The sequence below is a fragment of the Balaenoptera musculus genome, chromosome 11 (assembly GCF_009873245.2).
Source record: "Balaenoptera musculus isolate JJ_BM4_2016_0621 chromosome 11, mBalMus1.pri.v3, whole genome shotgun sequence".
NCBI classification, from domain to species: Eukaryota; Metazoa; Chordata; class Mammalia; order Artiodactyla; family Balaenopteridae; genus Balaenoptera; species Balaenoptera musculus.
In genome coordinates, this window is record NC_045795.1 from 62,295,874 (window position 1) to 62,315,168 (window position 19,295).

The 19,295-nt window shown below is 41.6% G+C and overlaps 1 protein-coding gene across 1 annotated transcript; it reads right to left on the minus strand.

Annotated features, from left to right (window-relative positions):
* Positions 1 to 625: 625 nt before the first annotated feature.
* LZTFL1 (leucine zipper transcription factor like 1) lies at positions 626 to 18,693 on the minus strand. The gene is made up of 11 exons (XM_036870175.1): positions 18,578 to 18,693; positions 12,914 to 13,038; positions 10,082 to 10,276; positions 8,505 to 8,565; positions 8,157 to 8,245; positions 7,327 to 7,381; positions 6,019 to 6,084; positions 5,855 to 5,932; positions 3,261 to 3,437; positions 2,375 to 2,478; positions 626 to 1,278 (listed from the first exon to the last, which is right to left on the minus strand). Exons 1-11 carry the CDS (start codon positions 18,578 to 18,580, stop codon positions 1,260 to 1,262), a joined length of 972 nt encoding a protein of 323 aa, XP_036726070.1. The 5' UTR covers positions 18,581 to 18,693; the 3' UTR covers positions 626 to 1,259.
* Positions 18,694 to 19,295: the final 602 nt, after the last annotated feature.

Below are 19,295 nucleotides of genomic sequence, written 5' to 3' on the forward strand. Positions count from 1 at the left end.
CATTACACAAGTGCAGATATGATACCTAACTTCTAATGATTTATCCAAAATCATACAAGAAAAAGCAGGACCAATGGAAATGTAATCAAAACCTCTTGAAAATGCAGTTACTGTCGATGCACAAAAATAAATAAACTATAATCAAAAGTTGAATCTGAGGTCTGGTGACTGATTTATGTTAAATAGAGGTTTTTTAAAAAGTGTTCTCGGGGCTTCCCTGGTGGCACAGTGGTTAAGAATCCTCCTGCCAATGCAGGGCACATGGGTTCGATCCCTGGTCCGGGAGGATCCCACATGCCATGGAGCAACTAAGCCCGTGCGCCACAACTACTGAGCCTGAGCTCTGGAGCCCGTGAGCCACAACTACTGAAGCCCACACGCCTAGAGCCTGTGCTCCACAACAAGAGAAGCCACTGCAATGAGAAGCCCGCGCACCACAACAAAGACCCAACGCAGCCAAAAATAAATAAATAAGATAAATAAATTTATATTAAAAAAAAGTGTTCTCATTTAACATATAATTTAAAAGAATATTCTGGAAACTGAAGTATAAAGATTACATTTATTCTGAATCCAGATACTTTCTTAACTGTATAAGTACAGGGTGGCTCTGCCTTCTCCATTAGTAATACGGACTCCTAAGTTATGCTGCAAAAAATGTCTGACCCTCCTCAGCATTTAGCTAGAGAGACCGAAGGAGTTAACCGAACCCTCATGTTCACTGTTAATTTTCATTATAATTGGTAAAAATGATGCCTATAATAGATGGTATTCACATTTTCAATAAATTCATATTTTTTTGATGATCACATAGAGAAAACAAATTAGATTTCATGTTAAAAAATAAGGTTTATTTGTAATAACTATCTTTAATAATTCTACACTTTTACTCTGGGGAATGCACAAGTTTAGACGATGCTAGCTTTAACATTTATTGAAAAGGTGTGCTCTTTACACTAATGCAGAAGGATAAGCCTCTTCTTTACTATAAAGAATTCTCACTGCATTTGAACTAAGATTCTGGAGCACTCAGCAGAGAGGAGTTTGGGATGACAGGCCAGAATCAGTCAGTAGGTTTTCTCTCTTCTCAATTAGGTAACTGAAATAGGAACTCTAGTTCTAAATATTAGAAGCAAAGTCTAAATATTAGAAAAATAAAGAGAGGGAATACAACAAACTGCTTCAAATACATGCCTGAGGTGAGAAACAGCTTGTACTTTCATGTTGTGACAGCTTCCAGATGAAATCTTCTTCAGTTTTTAATCTTCAGGTTCATATCTGGAAAGAGATATATATTAAATTAACAGCATAATGTCATGATACTTTTTGTTGTTGTTGTTACTGAATAAGTTTACTTGAAACATCTCCAGTGACTAAACCAGTAATGTTGCATTTTTCACTTAAAATCACTGCTACAGTAGAAGTCAGATACATTCAAGGCATGACGAGGGTGACTCAGGGGATTCCTGCCACAGGTGGAGAATGGACCAGATAACTGCTGAGATACCTTCAGGTTCCAAGTTTCTACATGTGGCATCTAGATCTGTGATAGCTTAGTAGATTAGGGATTCGGCGGTAATTATCTAATCGATGGCCTGATGGACACAAACAGCTGATATGGCTTTGTGAGTACAGGGTTAACAGACCCTCTTCTCTAAGGAAAAATATGATCTGGGATTCACTTTCTAGCTCTGGTACCCTGGAACCCTGACAAAGGTAAAATGTCAGCTGAGTTTCCAGGCAGAACCACTGATGACAGAAATGACCCCGATTAGAAGACTCCATCTGGACCAGGAGAACTGTGAACAACTATACGTCCACGGCGGAAACCACGGCTTCAGCTTCCCTGGGTACAGCTGAGTCCCTCCCTCCCGGACGTGTCCCTGCCTGGGCATCACGTGGCTGGACCAAAGACACTGGTCCTATGTGGGGCATGGAACTTCTAAGCCACGCTGGCTCTGGCACCTGCGCACGGACCTCATTTTCTAGCACCTAAACTGTCATGTGAGAGCGCAGTACGATCAGGCTGTGGGCCGCAGCAAGCACACCACTGAGGAGAAATGCCCAGTGCTGCCCGGTGTGCTTGCTGTGGTTTCTGTCCAATACCCTGCTAAGAGAATCCACGGCCACAGTAGCCTAGCGTAGCCCTGTGTGAGGCTAAAGGTTCGGCTGAACCTGAAAAGAAACCCTGGCGAGTGTTACACATGAGGCCTGGCCAAAGCCCCTCTGCCTTCCTCAGACACAGGCTTCTGGACTGAAAGACAGAGCAACTCCCCACCGGCCTGACCTCTCCAGACACAAGGTTAGACTTAATGAAGGACAGACATCAACCCAGCAGGGAGATGATCCGAGAGACAGGATCAGTATGGCTTACTTTGCCAATCTTTTCCTCAGGTCTTTGATTTGGTCATTCTTCTTGGTGAGAATCTCTTTCATGTTTCGATAAGCTGCTGTTTGTTGGAATTTTTTCTCTAATTCCTGCATAGTGAAAAATGTCAGTCCATTACTAACAAATAGTTAAGGAAAGAAATAACATATCTGATGAAAATATATATTTTTGCCCTAATTTTACTAATATTCTGCTTATTTTATTTTCTAATTTAAAAAAATATATACTTATAGAAAATTAAGACCATTCAAACTTTAAAAATACATTCTTTCAAATGGGAAGCTAATAAAATAGTAACATTTCCCAAGTACAATATTAGCAAATAACTCAAACATGCCATAGACACGGGAAATCTATTTGAAAAAGTAAATTCATTTTCAGGTAAAAAAAGCATGCTCTTTTTTCCAAATCCCAAAATATTGCCAGTATTTGAAGAGGAGGATTTTAAATTTAATTACATCTTAGCTCCCATATTCTTAAGAGTCTAACCCCTAAAGCGAAAAAACCAGTTCTCCACATATCTCATATAAATTAAGAAAAAGGTATAGAACCCTTTAGAAAAAAGCCACCCATCCCTCTGCCAGACTGTAAGAGGGATGATCAGGAAGAGCAAAATGGGCGTTCAGGGTGCCGGGTGTACGCCACCCTCAGTGGAGTATTTACCATAGAACAGGAAGGAGTGTAGGTTTTTATTATCACAGATATTTTAGTGCCAAAGATGGAAGAATCTCAGTGTCCCCAAATGATAACTCTTTAGAACACAAATTGCCTAATACCTTGACAAAAAATGAAGTGGATCTGTAGTTGTCCAATGTTTCCCTTAGTTATACTGCATTCATCACTTAATCGGATATAAACAGACAAATCTGACCTTTTCAGCCATGCTCAGCTGCTCCTGCACCCTGAGTAGGTCATGCTTGGCTGTCGCTAGACTCTCCTCCAGGGACTTCTGGTTTTCTGTCTGGTCATTAAGTGTCTTCTGAAACTCACTCTTTAAAGCAGCAACTGTGTTTTCCAAGTCACTCAAGTCTTGGGCCTTCATAAAATCCTATGAAAAATACATACACTCACATGATTTCATGCTGACATCCTAAATAGTAACTGCTTTAGATTCAGCATCACAGGTGATGGGAACAGATGATGCTGTGTGTTGCGTGTGCATGTCAGCATCCCCCGCCAGCCTTCTCTGCCACTGCAGCCCAGTGAGGACACCAGCACACCCAGTTCACCCTCAGCACCCAGTGCACTGTGTCCTGAGCACAGCAGACACTCAGTGGTCACTGATTTCCAAGTATGTAAAATATGATTTATGAACTGCTGGAATTCCAAAAGAGGAACAAGAGAGGTGGGATCCTAAATTTGACAAGATTGTGTTTCCCAGAGTTGGGGTGGCAAATGGGCTTCATTTTTGAAAAGTCAAGGTAAAAAATCCTGGTGAAGAATTTTGAATGATACAGATGGAAAAATAATAAAATTAATACAATTTATACAAAAAATGTAACAGACATGTTTTACAATATTATGAGAGCCTAATTAATGCTTACTGATTATATGGCTTGCTAAATTTACAAGATTTTAAGTTTTTTACATTAATTCGATATGCACATATTTGTACACTTCGTCAGTGTAATATAAGCAGCTGGATCTTCTCTCCACCTGGATCATGTTTTTAACTAGATAATATAAAAGACAAAAGTTATATTAATGACAGGAAAATGGTCTATAATTGCTAACTATGAAGATGAAGCACTACTATCAACAAAAGAAGAATTCCTTACTTATTTTTGAAATCTGGTTTTTAAAAAGATTTTATTTCACTGCATCTAGTGAAGGCCTGTACGCATTTCGCTTTTGCCAAATCTTTTTCTTAAAATTTTATTTATTGATTGATTGATCGATTGATTGATTGATTGCTGTGTTGGGTCTTTGTTTCCGTGCAAGGGCTTTCTCTCGTTCTGTGCTTTTGCCAAATCTTAAAAGTAAAATTGGAGCAAAGCCTTCAATGGCTTTTAAAACGGCTTTCCGAAAATCTTGGCAACTGGTTTACTTCTGAGAAACTATAAAGCTGTTCTGGAGTATTTAGCTGTTTTACAAATTTATGGTCCTTGGTATATAATGATTGAAAATCATACATATTTCCTTTTGTTTTAGCCATATAAGAAGCATCCTTTTATTTAAAAAATACCTACAGATATAATAATGTAATGTCTGAGACTTGCTTCAAAAAAACATGGTGGGGGACTTCCCCGGCGGCGCAGTGGTTAAGAATCTGCCTGCCAATGCAGGGGACACGGGTTCGAGCCCTGGTCCGGGAAGATCCCACATGCCGCGGAGCAACTAAGCTCGTGTGCCACAACTACTGAGCCTGCGCTCTGAAGCCCGCAAGCCACAACTACTGAGCCCACGAGCCACAACTACTGAGCCCATGAGCCACGACTACTGGGCCTGCGTGCCACAGCTACTGAAGCCTGCGCGCCTAGAGCCCGTGCTCCGCAACAAGAGAAGCCACCACAATGAGAAGCCCGTGCTCACTGCAACTAGAGAAAGCCTGTGCACAGCAACAAAGATCCAATGCAGCCAAAAAATAAATTAATTTAAAAAAACAAAAAACATGGGGAAAGGGAGAAGAAAGTAGAGGTAAATATGAAACCAGACTGGCCATGTCTTGATGACTGACTGGTAAAGCAGAGTGATGAGTACCTGGGGTGCATTACACTATTCTCTCTACTCTTGTATATGTTTGAAATTTGCCATAGAAAAAGTATAACCAAAGTCTAATGAAGTAAGTTTGGGGATTGTTTAGTAGACATTTACAATGGCACTACAACCACTAGAAAAGCCAGTGCTGCAATGAAAATTCACTCAAATGGTCCTGCTGACAGGATCCTATTACAGCACCTAATCTCAATGGAAAGGCCAAAGGAGGCAGAACTGTGCACATGATGACTTCCAGGGCGGAGTGATACTCAGTCATGCCATTCAGACAAGCTTGGAGAACTTCAACAATGGATTTCACTGTATTACACAAGCATAGCTAGATATAGGTGGATTAGAAGATGCATGACTAGTAAATTCATTCTGTTTTGTCACACTCACTGAAGGGAAACTTACGTAATAATAAGTTCTGTATAATAATAACTAAAAACTCTTCCTTTCTTCCCGTTGTAATTGGAAGGGCAAAGTGAAAGGGAGAAGAACTTTTAAAAAATAAATTTAAGCATATCTCATATGCCAATGGGCTCTGGGACATGTGAAGCATGTGAGCTGTGTATCTGCCCCCACTGCCCTCAACAGGCTCTCACCTGGCCTTTCCTGGACAAGTTTGTCTCGATGCAGAACTACAGTGGTGGCCTCCCTCTCAGGGAGTGGCTGGCGGTGGGGCATAATATCGATAGTAGCTAAGACTTAATATAAGTTTATAACTTGATCATCTAGAAAATGTGAAAATGCTAAAACTGATTTTACCTTTTGAGTTCCTTGATCAAGCTGTAAATCTTGCAGTGCTCTTTCTAGTTTTGACTTCTCATCCAATGCATTTGTTGCCTATAATCAAGATTAAACACAATACATTCAGTATTTAGTCTGTAAGTAACTCTTTCAATAATTTTGTTAAAGTATTTCTCGGTTACCTGTGTTTCAAGGATCTTCAGCCTTGACTTTAATTTCTCATTCTCTTCTTGAAGTCTTAAAATTTCCTTTTTGAGTAAATTCAAGTTTTATTATGTTAGCCAAAGTATTTTTAATCCTTGAAATTATTTGTTTCACTTAAAAATTTAATTTTTATATTAAATTTAAATTACATAAAAGCTCAAGTCTGCATGCCCTGGTTACTGGTAATATTCCAGTTTTACCCAGCCCACCAGCCTCAACACCTATGAGTCATCTCTGGCTCTAAGACTTCTAGTTCCTTCTTTCGCAGTCTCTCAGGCTTTTTGCAGCCCTCTACTCTCAGCCTTTTTGCAAAGTCCCCCTCCTCTGCCATCTCTCACCTAGCTGATCCTGCAACTCTTGGGTCTGTTCTCAGCCTACACTGCACACCACTTGCCACTTATCCTCAAGACACAATCTTCATCATTCCATACCCTGTGCCCAGCCCCTAAGTGGTTCCAGCTGAGCTGAGCTCCAAGGGCCTTGCTCATCAGCAGCTCCGTCACAAGCATCACTGTAGCGCAGTCTCCAATTCTACTGCACTCTGCTCCAAGGCATGCCAGCCTCCTCTCTGCCTCTGACTGCTGCCACTCTGTTCCTCTGCTGGCCATACCATTTCTCTTCCCTCTGACCAATTCAATTTGTCTACACCTTTCAGCCCAGCTCAGGCACACCTTACCCAAGAGCCTGTCCTCAAACTACTCTTACCCACAACGGAAACTGTGTCTCTCTGCCACCCTGTGGCAACCTTTGGCACCAGGTTAGTGGCAACTGTGGCACACAGGTTAGCAGTCTGCTGTCTCTGTTTCTAAATATTAGTTATCCCTTCCCAATGAGACTACAAGGTTTTTGAGGGCAAAAGGCCAGGTATTACTTTTCTTTTATGTAAACATATCTAGCATAATGTTTAGAACACTAAGAGTCAGACAAATAATAGTTGTATATCGGTAATTAATCTTTATAAACCTATTAAAAAAATCCCTTCACTGTTATCACAGCTCATAAACTTCAAATGTCCATCAATAAACACTTTCCAAAATTCTATGCTCTTCACTTCATTAATGAAAAGATGCAACCAAGAGCTGCTTCAGCCTCTCTGGGAGTAAGTGTGCCCTCTTCTGGCCCACCAGGTGTACATTAAGTACAACTACTGCGATGGGCTCATTACCCTCAGTGGACCAAAGCCTGAATCAACACCTTCCACCCAGTCTCTCTACCCTAGAGCTGTGCAGGCAGTGAGCATACAGCCTTAGAGAGTTTGCCATTTCTCAAAATGATGGCAACATTACCTTGTTTAGGAGTTCTGCTGTTCCACCTTCATTAAGTGGAAGCAAGTTTTGGCTTCTATGTTATCTATGATGGTGCTGAATACCAAACCAAAGCAAACCAAACTGAAATCACCACTGAATAACAGCACGTGTAATCACTGAACGCTTGTACTTTCTAAGTGGAAGACACTGTGTAAACATATTCACTGAGATGTCAGATAGATTTTTCATTGGTTTGGATCTCTGTTACGTCCTAGTGCTTAGGACAGTGCCTGGCCCACAGTGCCCAATGCAAATTAGAGATAAAAACGAAACCCATCCTCCTTGTATCTTTAAAAAAAAAAAAAAAAACAAAACAGGTGGAAGAGAAAGGAGGGAGGGAAGGTGCTCAAAGCCAGAGCCAATAAAGATCCTAGCACCTAGGGACTGGGATTTTAAACTGGGGGAGCTAAAACAGAGATTTCTGCATGAACCCCAGAAAAATTGTAATAATGATGAGGATTTAGGTAAACTACATTACAGATGAGTAACTTGACACAAACATTCTGGCAGTTTAGCAATATGCATTAAAACAAAACAATTCATGCCCTCTGACCTAGAAATTTCTTAGCTAGAAATATGTTCCAAAGGAATAATTAGAAAATTGTTTTGTACGTGTATGTTCATGGATTGATCTTGGCAGTGTTTTACTATGTAACACCACAAAGGATTATGGTGTGCATCTACACAATGGAATGCTAAGTGGTCACTGCAGGTAATGAGAATGATTAAAGAGACAAGCAGGTAACTACTAGTACTGTCTCCACTTGACAGATGAGGGGAACGAGGCTCAGCCGCCTCAGGTAACCTGCTCGAGGTCGCACAGCTGAGGGGTGACAGTGCCAGGATGCATGCCCCCAAAGCCTGTGCTCTGCATCATCTGAGTGAAGAGCTTCCATGGCTGGGAGGCGGGTGGACTGCAGGGAAGTTGCGTGCATGCGCATACGTGTGTGAGGTAGTAGACAAAAACAAGTTTTTCATAGTTACTTCCAAAACTTATCTTCTTTCACCTAAAAATCTGAGAGGCAAGCTTGGAATTCTGCTCTTGAGTTGAATGCTTTTCCTTGAGAGTTCTCACTTTAATCTCTGAATGCTCTGAGCAACTTGAGGATTTTAAACACTGGCTATTAAGGTATGGATTTATAAGGACCAAAAATTACCTTTTTATTTGAAGATGTAAATTCTGCTTTTTCAAATTCTGCAACTTGTTCCAATAATTCTCTTGAAGACAAAAACAAATATGAAAAAATATTTGTTTAGAATAGATTTGTATCATACACACAAGAAGAATAAAAGCAGGACTTCCCTGGTGGTCCAGCGGTTAAGACTCTGTGTTCCCAATGCAGGGGGCCCAGGTTCGATCCCTGGTCAGGGAACTAGATCCTGCACACTGCAACTAAAAAAAGATCCCGCACGCCACAACAAAGATCCCGCGTGCCACAACTAAGACCTGGCACAGCCAAATAAATAAATAAATAAAATTTAAAAAGAAAAAGAAGAAGAAGAATAAAAGCACTGGTACCAATCTATTACATGCCAGAAACAACAGAGCAAGATGAACAAAACTTCACATCAAAAATGATATTTAGTTACTAATGGTCGAGAACCTAAGTTCCATGCACTCAAATTTGAATCTCCATAGCACCTACTATTTTGTACCTGCTGAGTGTACAATATAATCGCTAGAACTAAATTACAATGTTAATACAACTATGTCTGAAATTTGTAGTCAACACTGTATTTTTGAGGTGCTAATGGGAAATTGCTCTATAATACACATTGTTAGCTAGTAGAGGTTCAAGGAAAACTGATTTTAATAGAGTAGCCTCGGAAAAATAAAATTAGTTCACATCTACTGAAAAAGAGTATGGTAAATTCTCAAGGAAGACAGATGGTTTGGGGGTGATCCACCTGAACATTTCCTTTTATTTGCAAAGGTACCTGGGGGCTTGACTATACAAAAGTTTACAGAGTGAATGGCAGTAACTACTCTCCTAAGCTTCTTAATAGGTCAGTTTCTCAAAGTTTTCTCACCAGTTATCTACTGACAGTTGGTGAAGCTAAATGGTTTCCTTCCCTACCCGAGGCCACAGCCAGTGTTGTTAAGCACTGTCCGCAAGCTGCACTGCACCTGTGCTTAGCAAACGGCCCCTGGGCTCGATATCAGTCTTTCCGGATCTCTGGCATGACTTTTCTTAGACTGAGTTTCAATTTCATTGATTTTATCATATTTTTAAAAAATTAATGAGCTTTTTGATATAGTTCAGATAATAAAACTTTTTTTTTTACTTTCCCTATTTTAAAGATCAGTATATAATTTTAATGCAATTATCTAGAAATAAACTTCCAATACTACTAAGTGTGATTTGATGGTATTTGAATTAACTTTTCAACTGTTTCATAATCTTTTTTTCTTAGTTGACCTATCTCTGAAGACTTATTATAATACTGATCAGGCTAACCAGAGATACCATATGGAATAATTAATTATAGCCTTAAGAGCAATCTCATAAATCTCAGAGGCCTTTATAACACCTAGGAATAGTGGAAACAGGGCATTTTGAAGAGGATGCTGAGCGGCACCTAAGAGATCACTTAGTAACTGGATGCTCTGCTGTTACCTTACCCAAATTTTCTCACACACCAGGCCCAAGCAAAGCAGCAAAGATATTCACTAACTCTTAACTCTTAATGCTTGGGCCTCTATTGTCATAATTGTGGATACAAATTTTAGTACCTGTTTTCAAGTTCAGAGATGTCTGTCTGTAGCTTGAGGTACCACTTCTCAGCTTGTGAGAAAAGCTGCCGCAGAAGTAGCACATTGGTGTAGGCCGTGTTGATGAGCTCAGACTCCACCTCGCTGTGGACCACAGCCTGTAACCCATTCAGGACTTCAGAGACTTCATCTATGGTGAAGGTCTCCTCCACCAGCCTGAAAAACAACCACAATCCAAAACCTCTAGATAAACAACAACAACTATTTACAAGTAAAACAAAACTAAGAAACCCACATCATGTCATCTAAGGCAGTGGCCCTCAACCTTTTGTGGAAGACAAGTGTTCCATGGACCGGGGGGTGGCGGTGGGGGGATGGTTTCAGGATGATTCAAGCTCATTACATTTATTGTGCACTTTATTTCTATTATTATTACATTGCAATGTATAACGAAATAATTATACAACTCACCATAATGCGGAATCAGTGGGAGCCCTGAGCTTGTTTTCCCTTACCACTCACTGATAGGGTTTTGATATGAGTCTGCAAGCAATTGATTTATTATGGTCCCTGTGCAGTCAAATCTCTCTGCTAATGATAATCTGTATTTGCAGCTGCTCCCCAGCGCCAGCATCACTGCCTCAGCTCCACCTCAGATCATCAGGCATTAGATTCTCATAAGCACAACCTAGATCCCTCGCATGCACAGTTCACAGTAGGGTTCGCGCTCCTATGAGAATCTAATGCCGCTGCTGATCTGACAGGAGGCGGAGCTCAGGCGGTAATGCGAGTGATGGGGAGCGGCTGTAAATACAGATGAAGCTTCGCTTGCTCGCCCGCCCACCCACCGCTCACCTCCTGCTGTGCAGCCCAGTTCCTAACAGGACACGGACCGGTACCAGTCTGTGGCCCAGGGGTTGGGGACCCCTGATCTAAGAGATTAAAGGGTTTAGTGAAAGTCTCTCTGGAAATTATCTTCTTTATTAATAAAACAGTTTGAAATAATTTAAGCTCAATTAATTTTTGATGTCTATTTAAATGATTAAACTGTGGTTCACTCTTCAAATGTGCACATCCTTTAATACAAGTACGTGCTCAGAAACATTCCCCAAACTATCTACTTTTTTCTTTAGCTTTTCAGTGAAAAATTTTTAACTTTAATCTCCCCTAAAATTAGTTTTATCACATTTAATTATTTCATAAGTCACCTGAGAGGTGTAATTTCTCCTTTCTTTATATCATTTGTCTAGCATTTCAATGACTGAATGACCATTCACATGTTAGTAAATGCCTATGAGAAAATCAACGGTAATTATATATTGCTTCTCTTAGCATTCTTGAGACCCAAAAGAAAAAAACCCCTAACTTAATTAAAGCTCCATTAAAAACAAACATCCTCATCAAAAGGATTAAAGATCGACTCTTCCACAGAGAACGTTTGTGTTGGAAGGGAACTCTGGAGCCATTTTCTTCAATTCCCTCACTTCACAGATGGAACACAGGCTCAGAAGGTGGTGGTGACTTGCCCATGGTCCCAACTCCACAATCATTTCCAACAATCTCAGGAACATGCCCAACAGCTGAATTCTTGAGAAAGCTTCCATGCCTGCCTCCTACGATCAATGACAGTTTTATAGTAAGACAGTCTCCTCCGCTCCCTGCCTCCAGCCTCAAAGTCTTTTATCCCTCAGATGCTCAGCAGATGAAGAGCTACAGCCCCGACCTCACGTCATCTTCTCCATCATTCCAAAAGGACATAACGAAGGGAGTTACACCAAACTTTTATTTGATTTACCATTCTTTAACGTTTCATTTACCCAGCAGAATTTAACCACTCTAAAAAAACCAAAACTTTATTTTTGATGCAAGTCCTTATTAAATATATTAACAATCTTTCTATATTCTTTAATAGAACAAAGCAAACCTGCTTAAAAATATGTTTTGTTTTGTTTTTTTTGAGCAACCCAAGTTCATTATTATGAACAGCAATTAAGGTACTCCAATGCATAAAGTAAATAATGGGTACCTTCTCTGGCTGTCTCACAGACTCACCAATCAGATTGCTGCTTACCTCTACTGTGGGTTAGGAAGCCAGATTATCAGATTAGAATAATGGATCGAACAGGTAACAGTCTACAGCTGATGGTCTCTGCTATTGAGTGAAGTTAATGACTTTATCACAGTTACAGATCACTTGGAGACCTTTTTCATTTATGTCTTGACATTTAAGTGTGCCAAAATCTGATCCCCAAGTAATCTGATGTCTCTTTATTATTTAGTCCTTTTGCTTGGCTTCCCTATTATCCTCTATTACTAAATTTTCTATGGACTTTTATTATCTTCCACTATTGGTCCAACTAAACTAATTATCATCTCTTGCTACAAATCAACTAATAATTTTGGTACTAGTCAGCAAGCTTTTCATGGTTTCCTGCTGTTTTCTCTTCTTCTAATTCTTCAATATAAACTGCATAGGTGTTTTCTTGCTAACTGCCATGTCTTATGGCTCTAATCTTTTAATTAATAACTCAAGTAATTAAGGTTCTGGAATCTTTAATACAGCAAGCCAATCTTTAACCCACAAGCACTTCACAATTTCCTGACTGCCCTTCTGAAACTTTGCAATCCCTCAGTTATCATTATATGCATGTTTAGTAACAGACTGCTCCCACCACAATCTGATTTCTTGAGTTTCACATATCCATAAGCCTTAGTGTAGCTGCTCTCAATGAATAATTGATCATGATATCCTGGCAATGGTTTGTAAGGCCTCTCTGCTACAGCACCCCCATACTGGCCACCAGAAGGGATCCATGTTCCTTCCCACTGGGTTTCCTTAGAATTCTCTGATACCTGCTCTCCTTGAGGTCTTGGAAGCAGGAATCTACAGTTTTGAGTCTCAAGCCTCTTTTTGAACGAGCAAAACGCATGTAATTAATTACTTCATTTTGATGGTGCTCATTTAGACCCAACTCTGCCTGAAAGAAAGAATTTAATTGTTAGTCTTGATATAATAAAGGAACCAACAATGAAAACATACAGGTTATCCCGTAGTGGAGACTGGAAGATGTCCGCTAAATTCTGTTCTTCCCATCTTCCCAGACACATGGCTGCCCAACTAGAAAACACTCCCCAGCCCTCCGTGAAGTCAGGTGTGGCCACATGACTACTTCTCAGCAATGGATGTGAGCAGAAGAATAAGAGCTATTTCTAAAGCCTGGGACTTAAGACATGGGGCACACCTCTGCCACACCCTATCTCTCTGAAACCTGGGGGCGGTGACTCCGCTGAACCATGCGGACAGCACAAGGCCCCGGGGGCCGGGGGAGCAGCAAGCTGAAAGGGACTGGTACCCCTGGAATGACTTTGTGGAGCAGCACTGACCCTCGTACCTAACTGTGACGAGCAGTGAGAGGGCTGTTAAGCATAACAGAAATAAACTTCTGTATTCTTTTTTTTTTTTTTAAATCTTTATTGAATTTGTTACAATATTAGTTCTTTTTTTTTTTTCATAAATTTATTTATTTTTGGCTGCGTTGGGTCTTTGTTGCTGCGCCCAGGCTTTCTCTAGCTGCGGTGAGCGGGGGCTACTCTTTGTTGTGGTGCGCAGGCTACTCATTGCGGTGGCTTCTCTTGTTGCAGAGTACGGGCTCTAGGCACGCGGGCTTCAGTAGTTGTGGCATGCAGGCTCAGCAGCTGTGGCGCATGGGCTTAGCTGCTCGGCGGCACGTGGGATCTTCCCGGACCAGGGCTCGAACCCGTGTCCCTTGCATTGGCAGGCAGATTCTTAACCACTGCGCCACCAGGGAAGCCCAAACTTCTGTATTCTTTAAGGCACTGTTGTTTTTTTCTTTTTTTTTTCAATCTCTATTACAGCAACTTAACCTTATCCCATCTCATACAGCTTTAAAAAATATATTTGGTTTTGAAATAGCCACTAATTGGTCTTGATTTTAAACCAGATGAGAGCTTGACAACTATAAGCTAGAAATTGATGAAGCTTTTTCATTTTATAGCTATACTGAAAATTAAAGAAGGAAATTATAAAAGTGAACATCTAATGCAGGGGACTGAATAAGTCAGGATTATTTTTATTTTAAGAATAACCTGTCTATGGGAGACAAAGGTCTAACTCTCATTCTCAGCACAGTGTTGGGCTGCATTGTGGAGGCCAGCACCAAGGTCACTGGGCATGACCTCCTTCACCCCCCAAGCCCCGCACCATGGCTTTGCTGCACCTACATACATCCTTACCTCCTCTCAGCAGTTTCCATTTCCTGAGAACAGAAGTCTACAAGGGCCATGACCTTGTCCCTCTGGTTCCCTGAGTATCCCCGGGACGACTCATAGTGCCTGGCATACAACAAATATGTGCCTGACAAGTGAAGTGAAAGAGTTCCTCTTTTTGAAGGTCACTCCATTGTGGCCTTAATCTGTTCTCTTTCAAGCTCCTGGGGGACTTTATTTAACCAATTACTCCCCGTCTCAACTCTCTATAGGTTTCTTCTTCCCCTCGGACTATAGAGAAGACTGTGTACATAAATCTCACTCATGCTAAAAAAATACATAACCAGAAATTCCCTCCAGCTACTGCTGCATTTCTCTACTTCCCTTCTACTCTTGCTGTCTCCATTCTATATGCTGTTCAAACTGCCTTTGCAAAGCTCACCAGCAACTTCTTAATAACAAATCCAACTACCGTGGCTGATGCTTTGCTGTCCACTGACCTGCTCCATTCTTTGGCTGCTAACCCCACCTCCCTTCTTGATCTCGTCTGTAGGCTCCTCTTGGGCTTGCCTCTTAAGTAGCTGTACTTCCCAGGGCCCTGCCTGGGGACCCTTACTCTTGTCATTCTATATCCTCTCCTTGATGACATGATCTATCTCAAGGTGTCAACTGTTACCTATATGCATCTGACTCTCAAATATAATAGGCTGGCCTACAGACATGTACACCCAACCACATGATGAACGGCTCTACCAAGTCTTTTTCTCCCCCACATTGTTTTTAATATTTCTACAATTCAAGATGTTAAAGTTCAATAATTTAAGACTTACCCAAGATATTACGATGTTCTCTAATGGTCATTTATCCAGTAGACTAATGTTTCAGAACAACCAGTTGAGGTATTTTGACCAATGTAAACCAACACATTTGAGATATGTACTTACCTTAAATTTCATGACTTTACCTTATTTGATTAAAATGGTAACTAAGATCTTGCCTTAGAGCTAGACAAAGTGAATGGAAAGAAGTTTCTTTCGTTTTGGTTTATACTGATTATTAGCCACCTCCCTGAACTAATGTCGAACATTAGAAATAATAATAGTAATGATGATAACAGCTAAAAGTCATTCAGAGGTTACAATGTGCCAGGCATGACCTCATTTAATCCTCAATACAACCCTATGATAAAGGTAGTATAAACCTGCTTTACAGGGACTTCCCTAGTGGTCCAGTGGGTAGGACCCCGTGCTCCCAATGCAGGGGGCCTGGGTTCGATCCATGGTCGGGGAACTAGATCCTGCACGCCACAACTAAGACCCGGAGCAGCCAAAATAAATAATAAATTAATTAATTAAAAAAAAAACAACCAACTTTACAGATAGAAAACTGAGATACAGAGAAGAAATATTTTCTATGCTACTGAATAGGTAAGTGGGAGAGCAGGGATCTGAACCAGGCAATCTAACTCCACAGCCCCCACTCACCTTGGCTGTTTTAAATTCTTTTTGGAAAATGTCAGAGTTTAAATAACTAAAAGAACACAAACATGTTATAGTTGCATATGCACCTGAGTTGTGACTCACAACAAGACAGATCTCCACCAGGCATTTGAAAAAAGAACTGAATACCTACATTAGAAAAGGTGTTATCTCTTATAGTCACGTAAGTATGGGCAAGAATATCCTACAATTGGAAATAACTCAAAACAATGTCACATCTTGCTAAAAAAAAATCCCATAAACAAATTTTCAATTATTCTTCCTTGTTTATAGTATTCAATTCATAAGGCCTCCACACTCCCCAAACTCCTTCTCTAACCCCATTTCCCAGGATTCTACCGTAAGGACACTCTACTTCAGTCAGACTAGTCTGCTCATCAGAAGCATGATTTAACATTTCCTGCTTATACTTTCACTCTCATTACCCCAATCCTTGACTAAAAGTACCTCCCCATTCTTATTCAAGAATCTGAACCTAACCCAGTGGTGTGCTGGTAAATGCTTAACAACAGGCTTTTGGGTGGGGGGGTATGAAACTGATTTGCGGCCCTTGCTGATTTCTGTGGTATAAAAACTCCCAGCATGGCTGATTTCAAGCTACCAAGGTAATGTCACTGAATGCAGAGATGAGAAGAAATGCACACGATTGGCTCTCACCAGCCAGTATGAGCATGCTCCAGAAAATCACCAAATTCCTACCCATCCTTCAAGACCAAACCTATTTTACCTACTCTGTGAAGCCTCCCAATATGCCCTCAGTAACTCTAGCTATGCCTTCCTCCAAAAATTAGCACATATCACCTCTGCTACTCATTTGGCAACACCACAGACTAATTACTGCCTTGGACTATTAGTAGTCTTTTTTTTCCAGGTGTTGCTCCTTCAAGTAGACTGCAAGCTCCTGAGGGCATGAATCATTTCTTATACCACACAGCTCCTCATACAGTGCCTTGTGCAGAGTAAGTGGCCAATTCAAATCTGTTAATTATTTTCTCTTCCGTCAAGAAAAGTCTTGACTGTCCCAAGACCAAGAAGAAAAAATTACAAAAACTGAGAATGAACTTTAGGACAAAAGACAGAAAAGTTCCTCTAAAATGGATGGGAGTGAAGAAAGGGAGCAGAAATAAGCAGCTGAGTTCAGTAGGAGAAATAGCATTAGCCCAGGAAACAGCACTCATAAACCTTTGCTTCCCCATATGCACATGTGTACATTATATGTACACGAATCACATCATTAGAGAGAAAAAGGAATGGGTTGATGTATGGTGTAAGTAGAGAAAGCACTGGATTAAAAACCAAATTTAAGCCTAGCTATGCAACTTTCTGTTAGCAAATCACTTAACCTCATTGACACCAGTTTTGCCAGCTGTTAAATCAGAGAAGATATGATGTTCAGCTGTAAAATATGTAGAGCTAGTGGGAGGTATCCAAATAGGGAAATCAGAAGTTGTTTGAATTTTGCTGCAGAAAGATTCTATTTAAAAAAAAAAAGCTAAAACACAGAGCAAGAATCCTACCAGAGCATTGCCAAGCTAGTGTCCTGAAATTGTGCCATAAAGTGAGGGGAGAGTGGTGAAGGTACCAGAAATGGTTCCCTATTCCTGACCATACCCCAAAGTCCATATACAGCTTTACTATGAGAAGTATAAGGATGAAAATGTAATGATAAAAATGAACACAATCTAATAAAACCTATTATATACTGAATGCTTAATATTTTAACAGTTACTGGGCTATTTGTTCTATATGCATTATCTCATTTATCATTTTAACAACCTAAGTATACTTATTATCTGCAATTTACTAATGAAGAAACTGAGCCTGACTCCGAAACCTCAGTCGTTAAGCAAATTGATAGAAAGGAATTACAGAAGATAGAATGGGAGCAAATGTCAACCTTCTTGTGACATCACCATCATTTTTTCAACTTGTTCCTGATATTTTAGGGAAATCAAGAGAATGAGAGGGACAAGCTCAAGCAGGGTAGGGAACGGTCTGTTTTGTTCACAGCTGCACCCTCAGCTGCAAGAGGGTGCTTGGGACATAGCGTGGGCTAAATAGGAATTCTGGTTGCTGAGGTATTTTAGTAGCCCATTTCAGTGGTGCCCCCAACCCTGGAGTCATCTTTTTTTCTGAACACTTCAGTACTGTGCCTTCTTCTAAGAACGGTTGCTATTTAAGTTGGCATTCTGTATACGCTGGAGTGATTAATGGGATATGTTCTAGCATACAGGAAAAACGTGCCTTCTTTTGAACAGGTCAAAACACAAGAAATGTCACTCAAGTTTTCACAGCTATAAAATAGGGGCTGAGACTCTTACAGTCACTCTCACATCAGGAAGTTGTATTCAATCACGTTCTTCCTCCTCGGCTCGTTAACATAAGTAATGCTGCCAAAGGGCGTGTGTGTGTATCTGTGTCTGCGAGCGCATAAACTTGGAGTTTCGGGAATCGAATGAGAATCCCGCTTTGAGCCTTCTGCTGGCAGCCGGTTCCCTCCAGCTCTCTTCGTTAGCCACCTGTGAAGAGTGACTTGGCCCGGGCACCTCAAGCAGGGGCGAGGAATGAAGCGACGCGGCGGAGCGCGGCTGCTAGGAGAGGACTCCACCTAGGATTATACCGGAAGGGCTTCGGCCGAGGCTAACAGAGCCTCTCGCACCCGCCGCAACCTCCCCTCCTCAGGGAGGCCCAGGGCCGGACTCAGACCCGCTACAGGCCAGGGCATCACTCCGGGACCCCCGGCTCTGTATCTCTCCTCGGCGCGGGCCGGGTTACCCGGCCGGCTACTCACCATGGCGGCGGACAGGAGTCAGCGGTCTGGAAAAGCGGGAGAGGCCGGGCGCAGCTTCGCCAGACCCGGCGTCTCCAAAGGAGGTTGGACCGCAGAGGACGCGGAGGGAGGGCGGGTTGTTTAGAAGCCTCCGGTTGCTAATGGCAACCGACGCACGTGACCCTGGAATTATGCACTTTTATTGGTCCTCAAGATCACGCGACAGGAAGTGCCTTGTGACCGGCCGACAGCCTCATGCGCATTTGCTCCCAGAGCCGGGAAGTCCCTCCTTTCCGTGCCACGCTGACTTTGGGGGAGGCCGCCGTTGCCAATGGTAACGGAAGTGGAGCGGCCGCCTGACTCCCCACCGCTCCCGGGAGCCGCGGGGCATCTGGGTCTGCTTTGCTGCTCAGGGCTTGTCCTGCACTTCCTGTGACCTGGCGGCCCCGAGGGCCGTGGCCTCGACCGTTGACTCCCGACCTTTTAACGGTCTCGTGGGGCGTCCCAGACTTATTTCTCTTCTCTCCCAAGTGTTCCTACTTGGCCGAGATAGGCCAACAGCACCAGTGCTGCCAGGTTCCTGGATCGAGCTTTGAACGACTCACTCCCCACCGCTCCCATTTTTTTCCTCTTATATTCTTGGTAAAAATGTCTAATATAGCACCTTTTTCCTTAAAAAAAAAAAAAATTGCAAACGGAATTGGTGAAAGAGCAGTGAATTTCAAACTATTATGCCTAG